Raw genomic sequence first — 14,231 nt, 5'->3', positions numbered from 1 at the left:
CATACCGAAAATGGTCTGACGTCAAATCTGCGAGACCAGGCAAAAACAGAAAGGACCAAATCGGACGAAACGACGACACGCTACCGGCCTGCTCCTCCCAACCTAATGCACCAGAACTGCAGAATTCCTTATACAAATGCGCATCAACGGAATACCAACCGTCACATATACCAACATATCCAGACCACCATATGGACAAAAAACCGTGAGGGAGAACCGTCGTAGAAAACAAATCTCTAATGTCCCCGGCTGAAACAACATTGCTGTTTCATAACTTTTTTACGCGGGGGACTTGTTCGCACTGGCGCCGTTGCGACGAGAGTGGGCATCTTCACCCACAGTCAAACCTCCCAAGCCCGTCGAGAGGAAGGCAAACGGATCGCTCGAGCCATCATTGCCGTAGAAGGCACCGTTGGACGCACTGGTCGACGAGTTGTGATCAGCCCCCGTGAAGGCAGCCTGGGCGGCCGGGTTGGCGAACGAGGCCGCGGAATGGGAAGCATTCGCGGAGCCATAACCAGCGTTCATCTGACCCATAGGGGGGTATGCGGCCGGGGCGCTTCCCAAGCCCGAAGGCAAGGCGGCAGCATAGTTGTTAGGGGGCGCGGCAAACTGTTGACCAAAGCCGCCAAAGCTACCAGTGCTAGCCGCGAAGGGACCAGGAGCCGGGGTGCTGGTCATGGAGTTCGGGCCCATGCCAAAGCTCGAGGGAGGATCCATCGGGGACGGGAAAGCGGAGTCGGCCACCACTGCTGCTCCAGACCGAGGAGCACCGCAACGCAGGCAATTGATGTTCTTGGCGAAGTTGTGGTAACCGCAGCCCTCGGAGCCACACTTCCAGTCACCAGCACGGAAAGGCACCACACCGCCGTTGCCGCCCATGCCGCGGGAATGGCCCATTCCGTGGCCGTGGCCCATGTGAGGAGGCATCATGGACGGGGGGCCGTAGCCGTAGCCGTATCCCATCGGATCGGGGGCAGCGGCCATAGCCGGGAACGAGCAGCGGAAGCATGCAGTACGGCGCTGGAAGTTCGAGAATCCACATGAGGGGCAAGTCCAGTCGCCAGGACGAGGGCGGTTCTTGGAGGGAGGGAAAGGCGTCAGGATCTCCGCGGCACGGTCCAGGACACGGCTGGAGGAAGGAGACACCTCGATGGCCTTTTCGTTCAGAGCACGGCCGTTCATGCAAAGGCTCTCGGCAGCCTGCGTGGAAACAAATTAGATATCTGATCTTAAGTTCTGAGGATAGTGAAAGATAGTAAGCCGGTTCATACCTCTTCGTGGGACGAGAAGACCGCAAAGCCGGTGCCGGTAGGCTTGTGCTGATCCGGGGTGCGGAGGGTCCAGAATGCGATCGGACGACCGCCAAACTGAGTGAACCAGCTCTCCAGCTCGGACTGGGTGGTATCGTGGGGGAGTCCGCTCAGATGAAGAACCTTGCTGCGCTCGGCCAGGAAGGCACGAACGTCCGCTCTGGCATCCATGGGGCGGGTGAGGATCTCGGGGTGCTCATGTGGGGGCTGAGACTTCCGGATCAAGCCGCGCAGCACTCTGGCCAAGGTGATAGCCTCCTCCATGGCGCGACGGGGAGAGGCGGGAGCCAAGGCCTGCAGGTGGAAGGGAAGGTTGTGCTTGATGGGAGCGGAAGACTGAACGGGCTCAACCTCGAGGGCGGCGCAGATGTTGGAGAGAGAGCTGGGGCCGAAGGGCAGAGACTCGGGGTGGTGAGTCTGCCATCGCTGGTATTCGGTGCGGAGGTCGAATGTCCGGGAGTGCTGAAGGTATGCCGGAAGCACGACTGCCTTGTCCCGAGCCTCACGGGGCAGCTGCACACGAAGATCCCATGAATCCAACGTCACGAAGGCGAATTCCAGGTTCTTGCTGATGAGGTGTTCCTGGGCGAAAGCGTCGAAGCGGTTGATGGCGTCGCGGAAGGTGCCTGCCGAGCGGACGTGTTCCCATGTCAGAGTCGTCAAGCTCGCTTTCAAAGACCGTCAGCCATTGAACCAAGGGACGGATGGATGCGGAGGGACGGAGTGAGGTACGAGAGAAGGAGAGGAGGCATTGTTGGGTGATTGGGTAGGCTGCGTTCGAACGGGGTGCACTTACTGCAAAGAGGCGTGATGGGGGTGTTGACGGGCTTGACAAGAACGCTTTCATGGTGCAACTAAGCCGAGGAAGGAAACAGTGTCAGCAAATAGTACATCATGGAGGATCCTCTTGTTGGGGAGGTTTGAGTGGTCTCGGTTGATCAGGGAAGCACGGCAGATAAGCATCCGAGAGGGAGGGGAATTTGTCAAGGAGGAGGGGGAAAAAGGCTGGGGCAATGAATGGATGAACGAGAGATAATAAAATAATCAAGCCGACGTACCTCCTCGCAGGTTTTGGTATCCAACAAGATCCACCCCAACTCAATCACTTCAGCAGAGTCCTTAGTGACGTAGACTCCATGTTCGTCGCAGGTGGTCGCAACGTGGATAACAATGTAGCGATCCAACTTGGGGGTGGGTGCTGAAACGGCCATCGCTCACGGTTGTTGTCTAGACGTTGGCTGAATCTCACGGCCAACGGAGCGGGCAGGGGAGGGTGGAGGAGGGAGGGAGGAGGGAGGGAAAGGGACGGGTCGGAGAAAGGAAAAAAAACGTGTCTCTGCAGGCACAGCAGGCGACACGGGTTCACGACCGGGAGGGAGAAGGAGGGGGGTAAAAGACCGCCGTGAAGAGAAGAAAAGAAAAAAGATCACGGGGGGGAAGGGAAAGAGGAAGAAAGAGGAGAGAACGGAGGAGGGGGGGGAGGAGGAGAAAGCAGAAGATCGAAAGGGAAGAAGGGAAGGAAGGAAAAAGAAAGTCCCCAGGCCAGGATGGGAAAGCAGGACAAGTTCGCTTTTCTGGTGGTGGAGCGTCGAGATTAAAAGAAAAGTTTCGGCTTCGAGGGGATCCTGGCCCAACTGGACGGCGTCTACGGGTCAACGCCGACTGGTTTAAGTGATTGATTATATGTGAGAATAATTGAAAGGATTGGAATCAATTCCTTTCCAGATCTACTACACAAAGTCCGAACTTCACAGTCTTTTGTTTTACTTTTTTCTGGTGGAATTCGGAACAATCGAATAGATTTTACTATCTGGTTTCCTCTCCTGAGAATTTCCACGGGGGAGAGAGAAAGAGGATACACTACTTACTACTAACTAACTCGATACATCCCACAACTGACCGTTTACCGTATTGTATGACAGGTCTGGTACAACAGCCTCTCTCAGTTGTTTCCGCAGCGGTATAATCAGTCATTGCTACTATTTATTCTTTCACTTCTCCCCCAAGGTGTCTATCTGTATCTGTATCTGTATCTGTCGGTCTGGTCAGAATACAACCAAACATGACACCGCTGCAAAGAATCATTGATTGATTCATGTTGGTTAATTGACACACATAAGACACACACATACTTACATACATACACACACACATCCGACATTCGCCATACTTTACCAACACATTGAACACGACGGAACAGTCTAAATGTTTATTAATATTACTGACTACTTACGATAATCACCTGTCAAATCAACGAACCATCCCGATCACCGTGAACCACCCCCAGAGCCAATGATAAAACATCTCACACCCCCATTGAATCGTGCCTCTGGAATGTCGGATCATCCCCAGGCTCTCTCCTTCTCCTCCCTTCATGAAACAACTATATAAATAGTAATGATAGTACCGAATCACAGTGATTAGACACAAGGGCTAATTGAAAGATGTGTTGTGTGTGGAATGTCCGGAGTGAAACCCGTACTTTTTTGTTTCTTGACGGTATCTCCGACCCGACGCCCGCCGCCAAAAGGAAAAGCTCGACTTCCCCCCAAAGGCTGATCCATTCCCATTAACCTTAAACCCTGGATATATTTTCCCCTCCAGGCAGCAAAGGTCAAGCAAGAAACAAGTTAATGATGATGATAATGTTATTGCTGACGACATGAAGAGGAAGTATTAGTAAAGTAGCGTGGCAATAACAGTAAGTACAAAGTACCTACTAACTTTACGTATTCTACATGTCTAACAAACCTACTAGTAACTATCTACTACTATCCAAGTTGCTCTGTGCGTGCCCAGATACTAATATGGCCGTGCCAGGTTTGGGGGTGGGAAGGAGAAGGAGGGGGAAGGTAAAAGGATGGAATGTCAAAGCAAAGTCAATTGAATGGATTTATTCGATCTGTTCCACAACCAAAGCATAAGGGAAAAAAGAGAGAAAAAAAATGTGAGAGGAGAAAAACGCGAGTGTTTCGGTGGAGGTGCCTGTGGGCGATGGCCAATGAGAGGATGTGGAAGGGCCCACTATCCGCCAGACTTCGCATCCGAAAGATTGTAAGTTGCTGGGCGAGGGATTCCGTGATTGGGTTCTGTCTGAATTAATTATTAATTACCAACAAATACGGAGTAACTTCAAGAAATAAAGGGATAGTCTTAATCGTTTGATGTGCCTTGCAATTCATTGACAGTATATATACAAAGTAACCAATTAATTGCGAAGACGGTGCTACTCTGTATTGATTCATTGAGGAAGACTGTATATTCTCGACCGATAGACCAGGCTTACTCCCCAAACCCCGAAGGACTTATCACCACGCGCCATCCATATCAGGCCATGACTGTACTAATTCCAGCTCATCCCGGTCTAAAACTGCCACTAGCGCCGCTCCAGTAAGCTACCGCCTGGTCCACGTTCCAGATCACACGATTCCCTCTCCCCCACCCCCCCCCCCCAGTCACAAGTACTAAGCCAGCCATGGGCCAGGCTGACGTTTCCCCTACAAGCTCCGCCTATGAACCAGGATAGCCCACCAACCACACGTAGCAAATATCATCATGAGATTAAGTGTCAACCAACTAGAAACATCATGTACACTCGTAACCAAACACCTAACTACACGGCCCGTCCCATGTCAAGCCAATCCATCCCAACGCACCGGGTGAACCTTCCTCAAACGCCTTTCCCAATCCCATGTCCAACTATCTACGGATTCACTCGTCATCTTGACCTTCCGACTTCACAATCGTGGTCCGGCTATCGTCGTTCTCATCCTCTTCTTCGATGATACTTGGCTCCAGTGAGAAGCCCCGCCGCATGGTCCCGGGCTCAATGGATGGCCGCACACTACCAGACCGCACGCTCATGTTCGACCGCACGCTCATAACATCGCTATCGCCTTCTTCCATGCCTTCGCGGGCTCGCCCACTGGTCGGGCGTCCCCCATGAGCCGCGGCCAGAAGCTTGAGGACCGCGTTCTTGACCTTGACGAGCGCGTTCCGCCCGGCGGCCTCGGCGGCCACGCCTTCCTCGATCGCCTCATCCAGCAGCTCCTTCACCTCCTGCGCCAGTTCCTTATTCTCGGGCGTGATTTCCGCCTGCGCACTGCGAACGCTGGAACTGAACGGATCCTCGCCTTCAGGAGCCCGGGACCCGGACCGCGAGGGAACGACCGGAGGAGCGATATAGAGCTTGCTCATAAGGGAGAAGAGCAGCTTCTTCTCTTCCTTGGAGCAACGGTTGGTACCGGTGCTGATTCCTAGCACCCGCTCGAGGATATCCTTGACCAGTGCAAGGTGGACGAAGCCGCACGCATTGGCGTTGGCCGGACCACCCGCAAGGATCCTCTCCCCGCCCAGTCCGACGACCCGCCGCTCATCAGTCCACTCAGCCAGCATACCCACAACGCCGGTCATCAATGCCTTCAGCTCCCGCTGGCCCACCGACTCATCTATATCACCGTCACTGTCTTCCTCAGCCTCGAGCGAGTAATATTCTTCGGCGGCATTCAGCGTGGCCCGGATCACGGGAACCGCGACCTTTCGCATATGCTGGGTGTTTTCCAGTCGTGAATGGCAATACACGGGAAAGAAGTAGGCCAAGGCCTGTCTCAGCGCAGGGTTGTCCCGAGTACGAGGATGGAAGAAGGAAAGGATAAGTGACTGCAGGAGAGTCTCGACGGAAGTCTGGTTATATTCCTGAATGGCCGGGGGGATGTTCGCCCCCGCTGGTGTGAACGTGTTCGTGAGCAACAACTTCGAGAGCGCTGTAGCGGCAGCTGTTTGCACGCTGTTAGGCGAGCTGGACTTCAGCGACCGGGCAAAGACCTTTAACAATGGCTTCTGGAAAACTGGCGGCGCCACGGTCTCGCCGTCATCTTGTTCCACAGGCACAAGCAACGTGGGATGCGTTGTCAGCATATCACACAAGATGTGGATGGCAGTCACCTGCAAAGCCTCGTGGCCCTTGCTGAAGCAGTGGATGAAGAGAGTCATGTTTTCCTCAGCCAGAGTCTGTAGAACCGTTAGTAGACCATTGTAAGCACTTCATAGAATAGTTCCTACCTTATCGAGTAGACAGCAAAGACCCAGACACTCAAGACCCCTCTCACGGATAGGGGCCTCGTGACTTCGAACGGCAGGCACAACAAGGTTGTTAAGCATAGTCACCAAGTTCATGTTGGCTTGGAGGTTGCCCTCGACATTCTGCAGCATGCACTGCGCAATGTGCAAACATTTCATGTTGACCATGATCTCCTTCAGTACCTTCGCTTTAGCCTCCTCTTTGTTGAAAGGCTTCTCTTCTTCGGACTGAGGGGTCTCGGATCGGTGGCGGGTGGAGCTGGCATCGCTGATTTCTGACCTTGCAGACACGAAGCTGTCCTCAGTCACAATAGTGTCGTGGACTTCAGCAATGGCTTCCAGAACAACGCTACAGAATTCCTTCTCAGCAGCAGCGTTGGGGCCGCAAACACATCGCAGGGTCTCGACAGCAAGTTTGGTGCACTCCTGAGGGAGTTCTGGTACGGCAAGCGACTCACGCAGTAGGGAGAACATCTTGCGCCGTCCAACTTCATCACTGTAGTCCAGAGTCATGGAGATATGCAACAACTGTTCCACGATGAATTCTTGCTCCACGGAATCGTCATCATTGGCATCCCCGGTCTCTTTAGCGATCTTCTTCCGCTGCAACAGATCGGTCATGTACTTATGTAGGTAAAACGCAAGGGCTGTGACTTCGGGCATCTTCTCGTCTGCAAGCTTGTCGTACTTCCCTTCATTCTCAACGCGGCAGAAGTCGCTGAAAGACCGGATCATAAAGGCCGATTCCGCGGTAAGGTTCTCCCAGAAAGGCTCGTCGAAAACAACCGCCTCCCGATAATCCGGGCGACCTTCCCAGAAGCTACGCATGGCTTCATGTGCAATTCCAGACTCTACTCCGGAGTTGACAACATCAATTCGTTCGAGGAGCTCAAGCAGCCCGTTGAAGTTCGGCGGGGAGCGTTGGCCTGTAGGTCCGGCTCCGGGGTCGTTGTTGGTGCCAGCGCAGTCTTCAACCCAGCGGTCGTAGAACAATTTACCCGTGGCTTTGCGAACGCTCTCGTCACGGTCACGGAGACCCCACCGAAGAAGCTTCTCTCGCATAGACAGCGACAAATGCCGGAAGTCACCAAGGGTGGGAAGAAGACGCGAGTACAAGGCACGTCGAGTGGCGGCATCGAGATCGCGGGCTCGTTCCAGGAGATATTTCAGGGTGCCCGGCACCAGAGGGAGGTTTATAAGTAGGGTCTTTCGTACATCGGCACTGGTATCATTCTGCATAATATCGATGAGTCGCTCGAGCACAGCCTTGCTGTCATCGTCATCTTCGTCGTCGTTGCCTGCGAGACGGCCAAGTCCCATAACAGCCTGCACTCTTACGGCAGGCTCTTTGTCTCTAATACGCTTCACAAGACCGCCGCGAATGGCGTGGTATTGGTCATCGTCTATCGTTTCGAGGGAGTTGACAATGTGGGCGATGATTTGGGTGGCGCGAAAGCGGACTGTCTTGTCTTTGGTTGCTAGTAAGGGAACGATTATGTTGATCAAACTGGTAGTCAAGCGGGAAGTGGGCGTTTCAGGCGAGTTTTGCATATCTTCATCGTCGTCATCCGCAGCATATAGCTCTGCGTCCTTCTCGGAAGCCAATGCCAGGAATGCGCCGAGAAAGCGTAGAATGCGGTCTCCGACCGGCTCTGATTTCTTGATAGGGAGAATGCGCAGAACGCAACGGCCGACCTCCGTGTTGAACTCCGTCTCGGGCAGAGTCTCTTCCATAGGAAGCGTCCATTCTGCTTGGGACTTGCTGCCATCCTTCTTGGAGCTCTTCTGGGATATGCCGCAGCAAGCTTCTTGGAGCTTCCTCAGTCGGACGACGAGTTTCCGATGTCCGGTTGTCGAGCGCTGCGCATCGGCGAAAAGAGAGCATACATCGCGGCGCAAAGTGGGAATCGCCTCTGGAAGCGAAGGCTCCTCGGGGATAGTGAAAGACGGGGTCACTGAGCCTGCGCGCGAGGGCTGAGCGGAGGTCTTGCGCGTGGCGGTGGACGTTGAACGGGCGGATCGGCCAGGCATGGTGGCTCAATGGCGGGGTAGATGTCTCGTCTCAGACAGTTCAGTAAGGGGTCGGGAGTCAATAGTCGTCATGAATCATCCTAAATCAGTTGCATCGATGGATCTTAACGCGTCGTCCGTCCAAAGCGTGTCTGGCGTGTGCAAGAGTTCGATGTGTTCAGGAGAAAGACTGATGCTGTTCCGATCCAAACATTGCGGAGGCTGTCACGGGGCTGGATAAACAAACAGCCCAAACGGGAAGGCTGATAAGGGCTAGGGCTGCACGTGGTTTCAATCTACAGAAGATTACTGGGCTGTACGAGAAACATGCAGTTCACACTGAATGTGATGTCATTATACTGAACATGCACACAAGACTGGGCTAAACATTATCCTTTTCACGGCTATCAACATACAAACACAATACAATACAGGTGCCAATGTCAGCTTCATCATGGAATCCCCAGTCAAGGCAGTGAAAGCAATCACGCCATCGACCACGTGACGTAGCTTACTAACACCGATCATCGGCATGCGGACAATCTGGGGAATCGCTGCGTTCCTCTCTCAGCATCCAGGCGTTCTGGGTTTGACAATTAGCGAGCCATTGACAGCATGTTTCGTCAGAGTATCCGTCGATTTGGCACAACGGCCCTTCGCGCCGCGGAGGCATCAACAACCTCCTACAATGTCCGGGTATCCAAGGCCCAGGGCTTCACCAACGGCCTCACGGAAGGTATATATGCACCCATACCCGTCTACCACCGGCAACTCAACCGCATAACTAACCACCCTCCGCAGCAATCGGCAACACCCCCCTGATCCGACTGAAGAAGCTCTCCGAAGAAACCGGCTGCAACATCCTCGGCAAGGCCGAGTTCCAGAACCCCGGAGGCAGCGTCAAGGACCGCGCAGCTCTATTCGTCGTCGAGGATGCAGAGCGAAAGGGCCTCCTGAAGCCCGGCGGTACAGTGGTGGAAGGCACGGCAGGAAACACCGGAATCGGACTCGCGCACGTCTGCCGCTCCAAGGGCTACAAGCTCGTCATCTACATGCCGAACACCCAATCGCAGGGCAAGATCGACCTGCTACGTCTCCTCGGCGCCGAAGTGTACCCCGTTCCCGCCGTCGCATTCGACAACCCGCAGAACTACAACCACCAGGCACGTCGGCACGCCGAGTCCCTGGATAACGCTGTCTGGACTAACCAGTTCGACAACACTGCCAACCGCCAGGCGCATATCGAGACGACCGGTCCGGAGATCTGGGCGCAGACGAACGGTCAAATTGACGCTTTCACTTGTGCTACGGGTACCGGTGGTACTTTGGCTGGTATTACGCGCTACTTGAAGACCGTCAGTGACGGGAAGGTGAAGAGTTTCCTTGCCGATCCTCCGGGTAGTGTGTTGCACAGCTATATCCAGAGCGGTGGGAACTTGGTCGAGCGCTCCGGTAGCAGTATCACTGAGGGTATTGGCCAGGGTCGTGTCACGGATAACCTGCAGCCGGATATTGGTCTGCTGGACGGATCGCTTAACATCCCTGACGAGAAGTCGATTGAGATGGTGTACCGCTGCTTGGATGAGGAGGGTCTGTACCTCGGTGCCAGCTCGGCGTTGAATGTGGTGGCCGCGCAGGAAGTGGCGAAGAAGCTGGGCAGGGGTAACACGGTTGTTACTATCTTGTGTGATGGTGCTTACCGCTATGCGGACCGGTTGTTCTCCAACACGTGGCTGCAGACGAAGGGACTGCGTGGCGCGGTGCCGAAGCATTTGGAGCGCTATGTTGTGCTGCCTTAGATGTAAATCAGTTATCAAATGGTGAATAGACATGATGTATGCTAGAACGGACTCTTTGAATTCAGCCGCGCAGTAATAGTAGTAAGTAATAGTACTTCAATGGGACTCATGATGATACTACCCATAACCCACTAGTATGTAGTAGTTTATATATTTATAGATCCACACCACATAAACTGAACCCAACACACCCAACTCCAACATTCATAGAACTAAAACCCAATAGCCCTTTACTATTATCCCTCTCCTTACCTACTTTCCAAACCGAATTTAACTCACCATTGACAGACATTGAATATAGCAGATAATGGCATTCGTGCCCAGGAATCATACAAAGATAGAAAAGTTTATAAAAAGTATCTACGGTTACAACGAATTGTCAACAGTTATGGACACTCTACTAGTCGTTTTTCAATAGTAATAAAATAATATACTTTGTAGTACCCTGCTTCATAAATATATTTCAGTACGTACTAGTAGTACCTCTATATTTATATCATTGTTGACTTGACGTCATTACATACTTCGATACTAGTGTTTGACAATATAACTTCTACTTAGTGACTGCTGGTAATCTACATTTACCAATCCCACGACTATACGAATAGTGACACCGCTGCAAAGAGATCTATTCTATCTATACACAGTAGTAATAATATACAATGAGTCGAGTCAAGACCATCCATCCATCCATCCCCACCCCTCAACCACAACCTCAAAACCATGTAGTCTATCAACATCAATCAACTAACATCATCCGAGATAGAAATAAAATAAAGTAAACGCCATAAAATGCACCCATCCCAAACGCCACCCATGAAAAACAAACACAACCCACATTACACCCTCCCTTTCTTCCCCACCTCCCCCATTCTCTCCTTCGGAGTCTCGGGAAATAACTCAATCATCCTTCTCCGGCATCCTCATATAAGCATCAATCGCAGCACTGAACGCCGCAAAACCCGCACACCCCGCCGCCGCAGCCTGGGGACCAGCCTTCGCACCCAGAATCCCACCAGTAATGCAACCCGCCGCAACCGAATTCGTAAGATCATTCTTGGCCCGCAAGCCCTCAATACAACACTCAGTGCCGGAGTACAGCGCACCTACGACACCGAAGTTCTTCGCGCTAGACCATGACCGCTGGCCCATGTCTTTGAATCCCCTCCGCACTTGCTCTTTCCAAGGGAGGTCGGCGATCGCTTTGCCTTGCGGCGTGAAGGTGGAGTCGTAGGACATCTACACATATACCATGTATCTGTTAGTCTGGATTTATTTGGGAGAGAAGGGAGGGTATGGAAATGGGGGACAGGCGTACGCTAGCCATGAACAAACCGAATACACCACCCAGACCGAAACCCATTGTTCCGGCCATGACGGTCTTCATGGGGCAGGATTCCATGGCGGAGTACATCTATCATCATCATTATTATTGTGTTAGCTTGGTTTTCTGATGTAGAAGGGAGAGGGTAAGGGGTAGGGGGAAGTGTACCATCTTCACCATGGCTTGTTCTTGCTCACTCATACCCTGCATGTTGGGTCCTGCTGCGCCGGGGGCGCCGCCGAGGCCGCCCATCGGCGTGGTCATGCCAGCGGGGTTCATTGTGTATGTTGTTTTAGTGTCTAAGGTATGTGGTGGAGCTCGAGAAGGATTGATACGGAGGCTGGAGTGGTGGAGGAGCTCCGCGACACGGTGGTAGTGAGTGGTGTAGACAGACGGCCGATTATCGCATCCCCCCGGACTTTTTGCGGAGATGGCGACAGGCGCAAATTTATTTTTACGGGACGCGGAACGTGCCAGAGTTGCAGTATCACGTGATATCCCGGGATTTCACGATACTATACGGATACTCTCTACTACCCCTACTAATACAGAGCAAGATAGCTAAATGTAGGCAATAAGTAACTGTTTTTACAGCCAGTACATTCTGACATAAATACATTCTAAAACATGCAAGAAGGTAAAGAGTGAAATCAACGCTCATCGTAAAGGGTATTGCAACATTCATAACCCTGCGTTAATCCGTCGGTCTCTGCTCGGTCGCACATATCGTGTCCATATTTACAATAGCATTGGAAGAAATAATCGAAAGCCGTAATCGAACGGCACATTCAAAATAATCGAGCAATCAGTCACGCTTGTCGTCCTTGTCTATCGGCGAATAGGGTTCCTTTCGTTCGGGGGAGAGACTGCGCTCCCATTCGGCCATCAGGTTGGACGCGGTCCGGGTCAACTTCGAGGGCGCCAGCTTGGTAATGGCTGGCCAAGGGATACCGTCGGAGACACTGGGATCGGGAACAATAGACTCGTGCAGGGCGCGCCAGTCGCCAAAACTAGTGCCAGTCAGCGTATCACTGTCAAGGGCCAAGGCGAGGACAGATGCCTACGAAAGATATAAACACTGGTTAGGACCTACCTGGTACTTGTACGTGGACTGCTGCTCTGCGTCATCGGCGACTGGTCCTGCTTCGACTCCAACGTGGAGCGGCTGGACGACGGCGTGTGTGTCTTCTTCGGCGAGTCCCACTCCCAGTTGTCTTCAACATCGGGGGTGTGGGAGTCGCCCTGTTCGATCCGCCCGCTTGGGGTACTGGAGGCTCCGCGAGCGCTCCGGGACTTCTGCCCAGCTGTATCAATGCCGAATTCACTCCAGAACGACGCGTCAATGTCCGCCGAGTTGGAGTCTTTACCAGAATAATTTGTCCCCGCGCGTGACGTTCTGCCCCCCTGCATGGATAACCGGTCTCTGCTTCGCGATGTCGAGCTGGATGAATCCCGCTTGCGTACGGGAGGTACGCCCCGGGATTCGGTCGCACTGATGCCTTCTTCTCCCACGGTCGCTTGTCGGATATCCTCCAAGAATGTCCAGAGCCCCTCGCGCAGGTCGGACGCCATCTGCTTGCCGGTGCGCATCAGCGCCTCACGAGACGGAGGAGGCATGGTGTTTCGCCACTGCGCGATCATGTCCTCGGTAGGCTTGGAGGAGTCGCCGGAACCTGCACTGCGCTCTACAGACGACGGCAGAGTAGCTGACCGGGGAGACCGGCCGATACGACCATTCACCGAGTTGGTCTCCGACTCCGATGCGGCCCTGCCGTCTCCAGAAACCGACACCGGCGACAGCAAGGACAGGGTCCGGGTGTGAGAGCCCCGGAACACCCGTCGTCCATTGGCTGAGACGGTCGTGCCTTGGGTTGCCGCTGCGCGCAGACTGTGGCGGCGATCCAGCTCCCGGCTGAGTCGTGCGTGCGCCAGCGAGGGGCTCGCGGAGCCGCTCAGACTGGGGTCTCGACGATGCGAGCGCTCCGGAGTCTGATCGGGGGATCGCAGCGGGATCAAAGGCTCTGCCCGATAGCTAATCTCCGCTCGCTTCTTGGTCCTCTCGGACGAGGCCCACTGCTTCTTCAACGAGTCCAGCTCAGTCTCCGCACGATGGAGCTCCTCCCGCAGCTCCAGCACTCTTCTTTCCTGCGAGGCGATGGCGGTCAACAGTCCGGAGCCATCATCCTGTTCGTCAAAGGCCAGGGGAGCTCCCAGATGGGGGATCGGCGAGGGGTAGGCGGAGGAACGAGTCACGGGCGTCATGGATCCAGGGGAGGCAACACTCGCACTAGGGTCGACGGTGGCGGGCGGCGGGATGTTGATGGGGAAGTTCAAGGTCAGTCGTTTGGCGTGTCGAGCAGCACCATTTGGACGTGCTGGTAGAGAGGATCGCTTCGACTGAAGGGTAGTTCGATCATGCTCAGTGGGAGGGTTTGGGTGGTGGTGGGTGAGGTGGTCGGGCGACGACAGCTGCAGCAATGTCTGGGACGTTTCCGGAGCCATTCCCGCCCTGCCCGTTCCCGGGGAATCCCCCATGACGGACCAGCGTACTGAGGATGGAGACTTCGTTGTTGATCAGACAGGCCTGGGGAGTTGGTTACAGAAGCTGAAGCGACAGAATCATGGCAAAACCCTGGAGAGCCCGGCAGGAAGGATAGAAACAATCGATCAGGGGCCCGGGGAGTCAGTCAGATGAATGCTCCAGGG

At 53.8% G+C, this 14,231-nt stretch overlaps 5 protein-coding genes across 5 annotated transcripts; 1 reads left to right on the top strand and 4 right to left on the bottom strand.

Moving 5' to 3' along the window:
• Positions 1-279: 279 nt before the first annotated feature.
• On the bottom strand, positions 280-2,524 carry BO85DRAFT_366840 (putative RNA binding protein (Arp); the record flags this gene model as incomplete). The annotated part of the gene is made up of 4 exons (XM_025655796.1): positions 280-1,203; positions 1,275-1,981; positions 2,110-2,167; positions 2,372-2,524. The coding sequence occupies 4 exons, from the start codon at positions 2,522-2,524 to the stop codon at positions 280-282; spliced, it is 1,842 nt and encodes a 613-aa protein (XP_025518555.1).
• A 2,324-nt stretch (positions 2,525-4,848) lies between these two features.
• On the bottom strand, positions 4,849-8,589 carry BO85DRAFT_447207 (condensin subunit YCG1). The gene is made up of 2 exons (XM_025659670.1): positions 6,375-8,589; positions 4,849-6,323 (listed from the first exon to the last, which is right to left on the bottom strand). Exons 1-2 carry the CDS (start codon positions 8,421-8,423, stop codon positions 5,025-5,027), a joined length of 3,348 nt encoding a protein of 1,115 aa, XP_025518554.1. The 5' UTR covers positions 8,424-8,589; the 3' UTR covers positions 4,849-5,024.
• Positions 8,590-8,751: 162 nt separating this feature from the next.
• On the top strand, positions 8,752-10,320 carry BO85DRAFT_518149 (cysteine synthase A). The gene is made up of 2 exons (XM_025664952.1): positions 8,752-9,138; positions 9,204-10,320. Exons 1-2 carry the CDS (start codon positions 9,018-9,020, stop codon positions 10,199-10,201), a joined length of 1,119 nt encoding a protein of 372 aa, XP_025518553.1. The 5' UTR covers positions 8,752-9,017; the 3' UTR covers positions 10,202-10,320.
• Positions 10,321-11,101: 781 nt separating this feature from the next.
• BO85DRAFT_365778 (translocation channel protein TIM22) lies at positions 11,102-11,777 on the bottom strand (the record flags this gene model as incomplete). The annotated part of the gene is made up of 3 exons (XM_025655755.1): positions 11,102-11,440; positions 11,520-11,615; positions 11,694-11,777. The coding sequence occupies 3 exons, from the start codon at positions 11,775-11,777 to the stop codon at positions 11,102-11,104; spliced, it is 519 nt and encodes a 172-aa protein (XP_025518552.1).
• A 309-nt stretch (positions 11,778-12,086) lies between these two features.
• On the bottom strand, positions 12,087-14,230 carry BO85DRAFT_447204 (uncharacterized protein). The gene is made up of 2 exons (XM_025659669.1): positions 12,619-14,230; positions 12,087-12,535 (listed from the first exon to the last, which is right to left on the bottom strand). The coding sequence occupies exons 1-2, from the start codon at positions 14,025-14,027 to the stop codon at positions 12,331-12,333; spliced, it is 1,614 nt and encodes a 537-aa protein (XP_025518551.1). The 5' UTR covers positions 14,028-14,230; the 3' UTR covers positions 12,087-12,330.
• Between the last annotated feature and the right edge of the window lies 1 nt (position 14,231).

The sequence above is a fragment of the Aspergillus piperis genome, assembly GCF_003184755.1.
Source record: "Aspergillus piperis CBS 112811 unplaced genomic scaffold BO85scaffold_4, whole genome shotgun sequence".
NCBI classification, from domain to species: Eukaryota; Fungi; Ascomycota; class Eurotiomycetes; order Eurotiales; family Aspergillaceae; genus Aspergillus; species Aspergillus piperis.
The sequence above is the reverse complement of the archived record's forward strand: the minus strand, read 5'-3'. Positions and strand labels throughout refer to the sequence as shown.

Bases quoted from the DNA above. Each gene is read 5' to 3' on its own strand.
- BO85DRAFT_447207 (XM_025659670.1), bottom strand. From the start codon at position 8,423: ATGCCTGGCCGATCCGCCCGTTCAACGTCCACCGCCACGCGCAAGACC. The intron at 6,324-6,374 runs GTAGGAACTATT...ACGGTTCTACAG, and splicing joins TTTGCTGTCTACTCGATAAG to ACTCTGGCTGAGGAAAACAT.
- BO85DRAFT_518149 (XM_025664952.1), top strand. From the start codon at position 9,018: ATGTTTCGTCAGAGTATCCGTCGATTTGGCACAACGGCCCTTCGCGCC. The intron at 9,139-9,203 runs GTATATATGCAC...CACCCTCCGCAG, and splicing joins CACCAACGGCCTCACGGAAG to CAATCGGCAACACCCCCCTG.
- BO85DRAFT_447204 (XM_025659669.1), bottom strand. From the start codon at position 14,027: ATGGCTCCGGAAACGTCCCAGACATTGCTGCAGCTGTCGTCGCCCGAC. The intron at 12,536-12,618 runs GTAGGTCCTAAC...GACTGGCACTAG, and splicing joins AGTCCACGTACAAGTACCAG to TTTTGGCGACTGGCGCGCCC.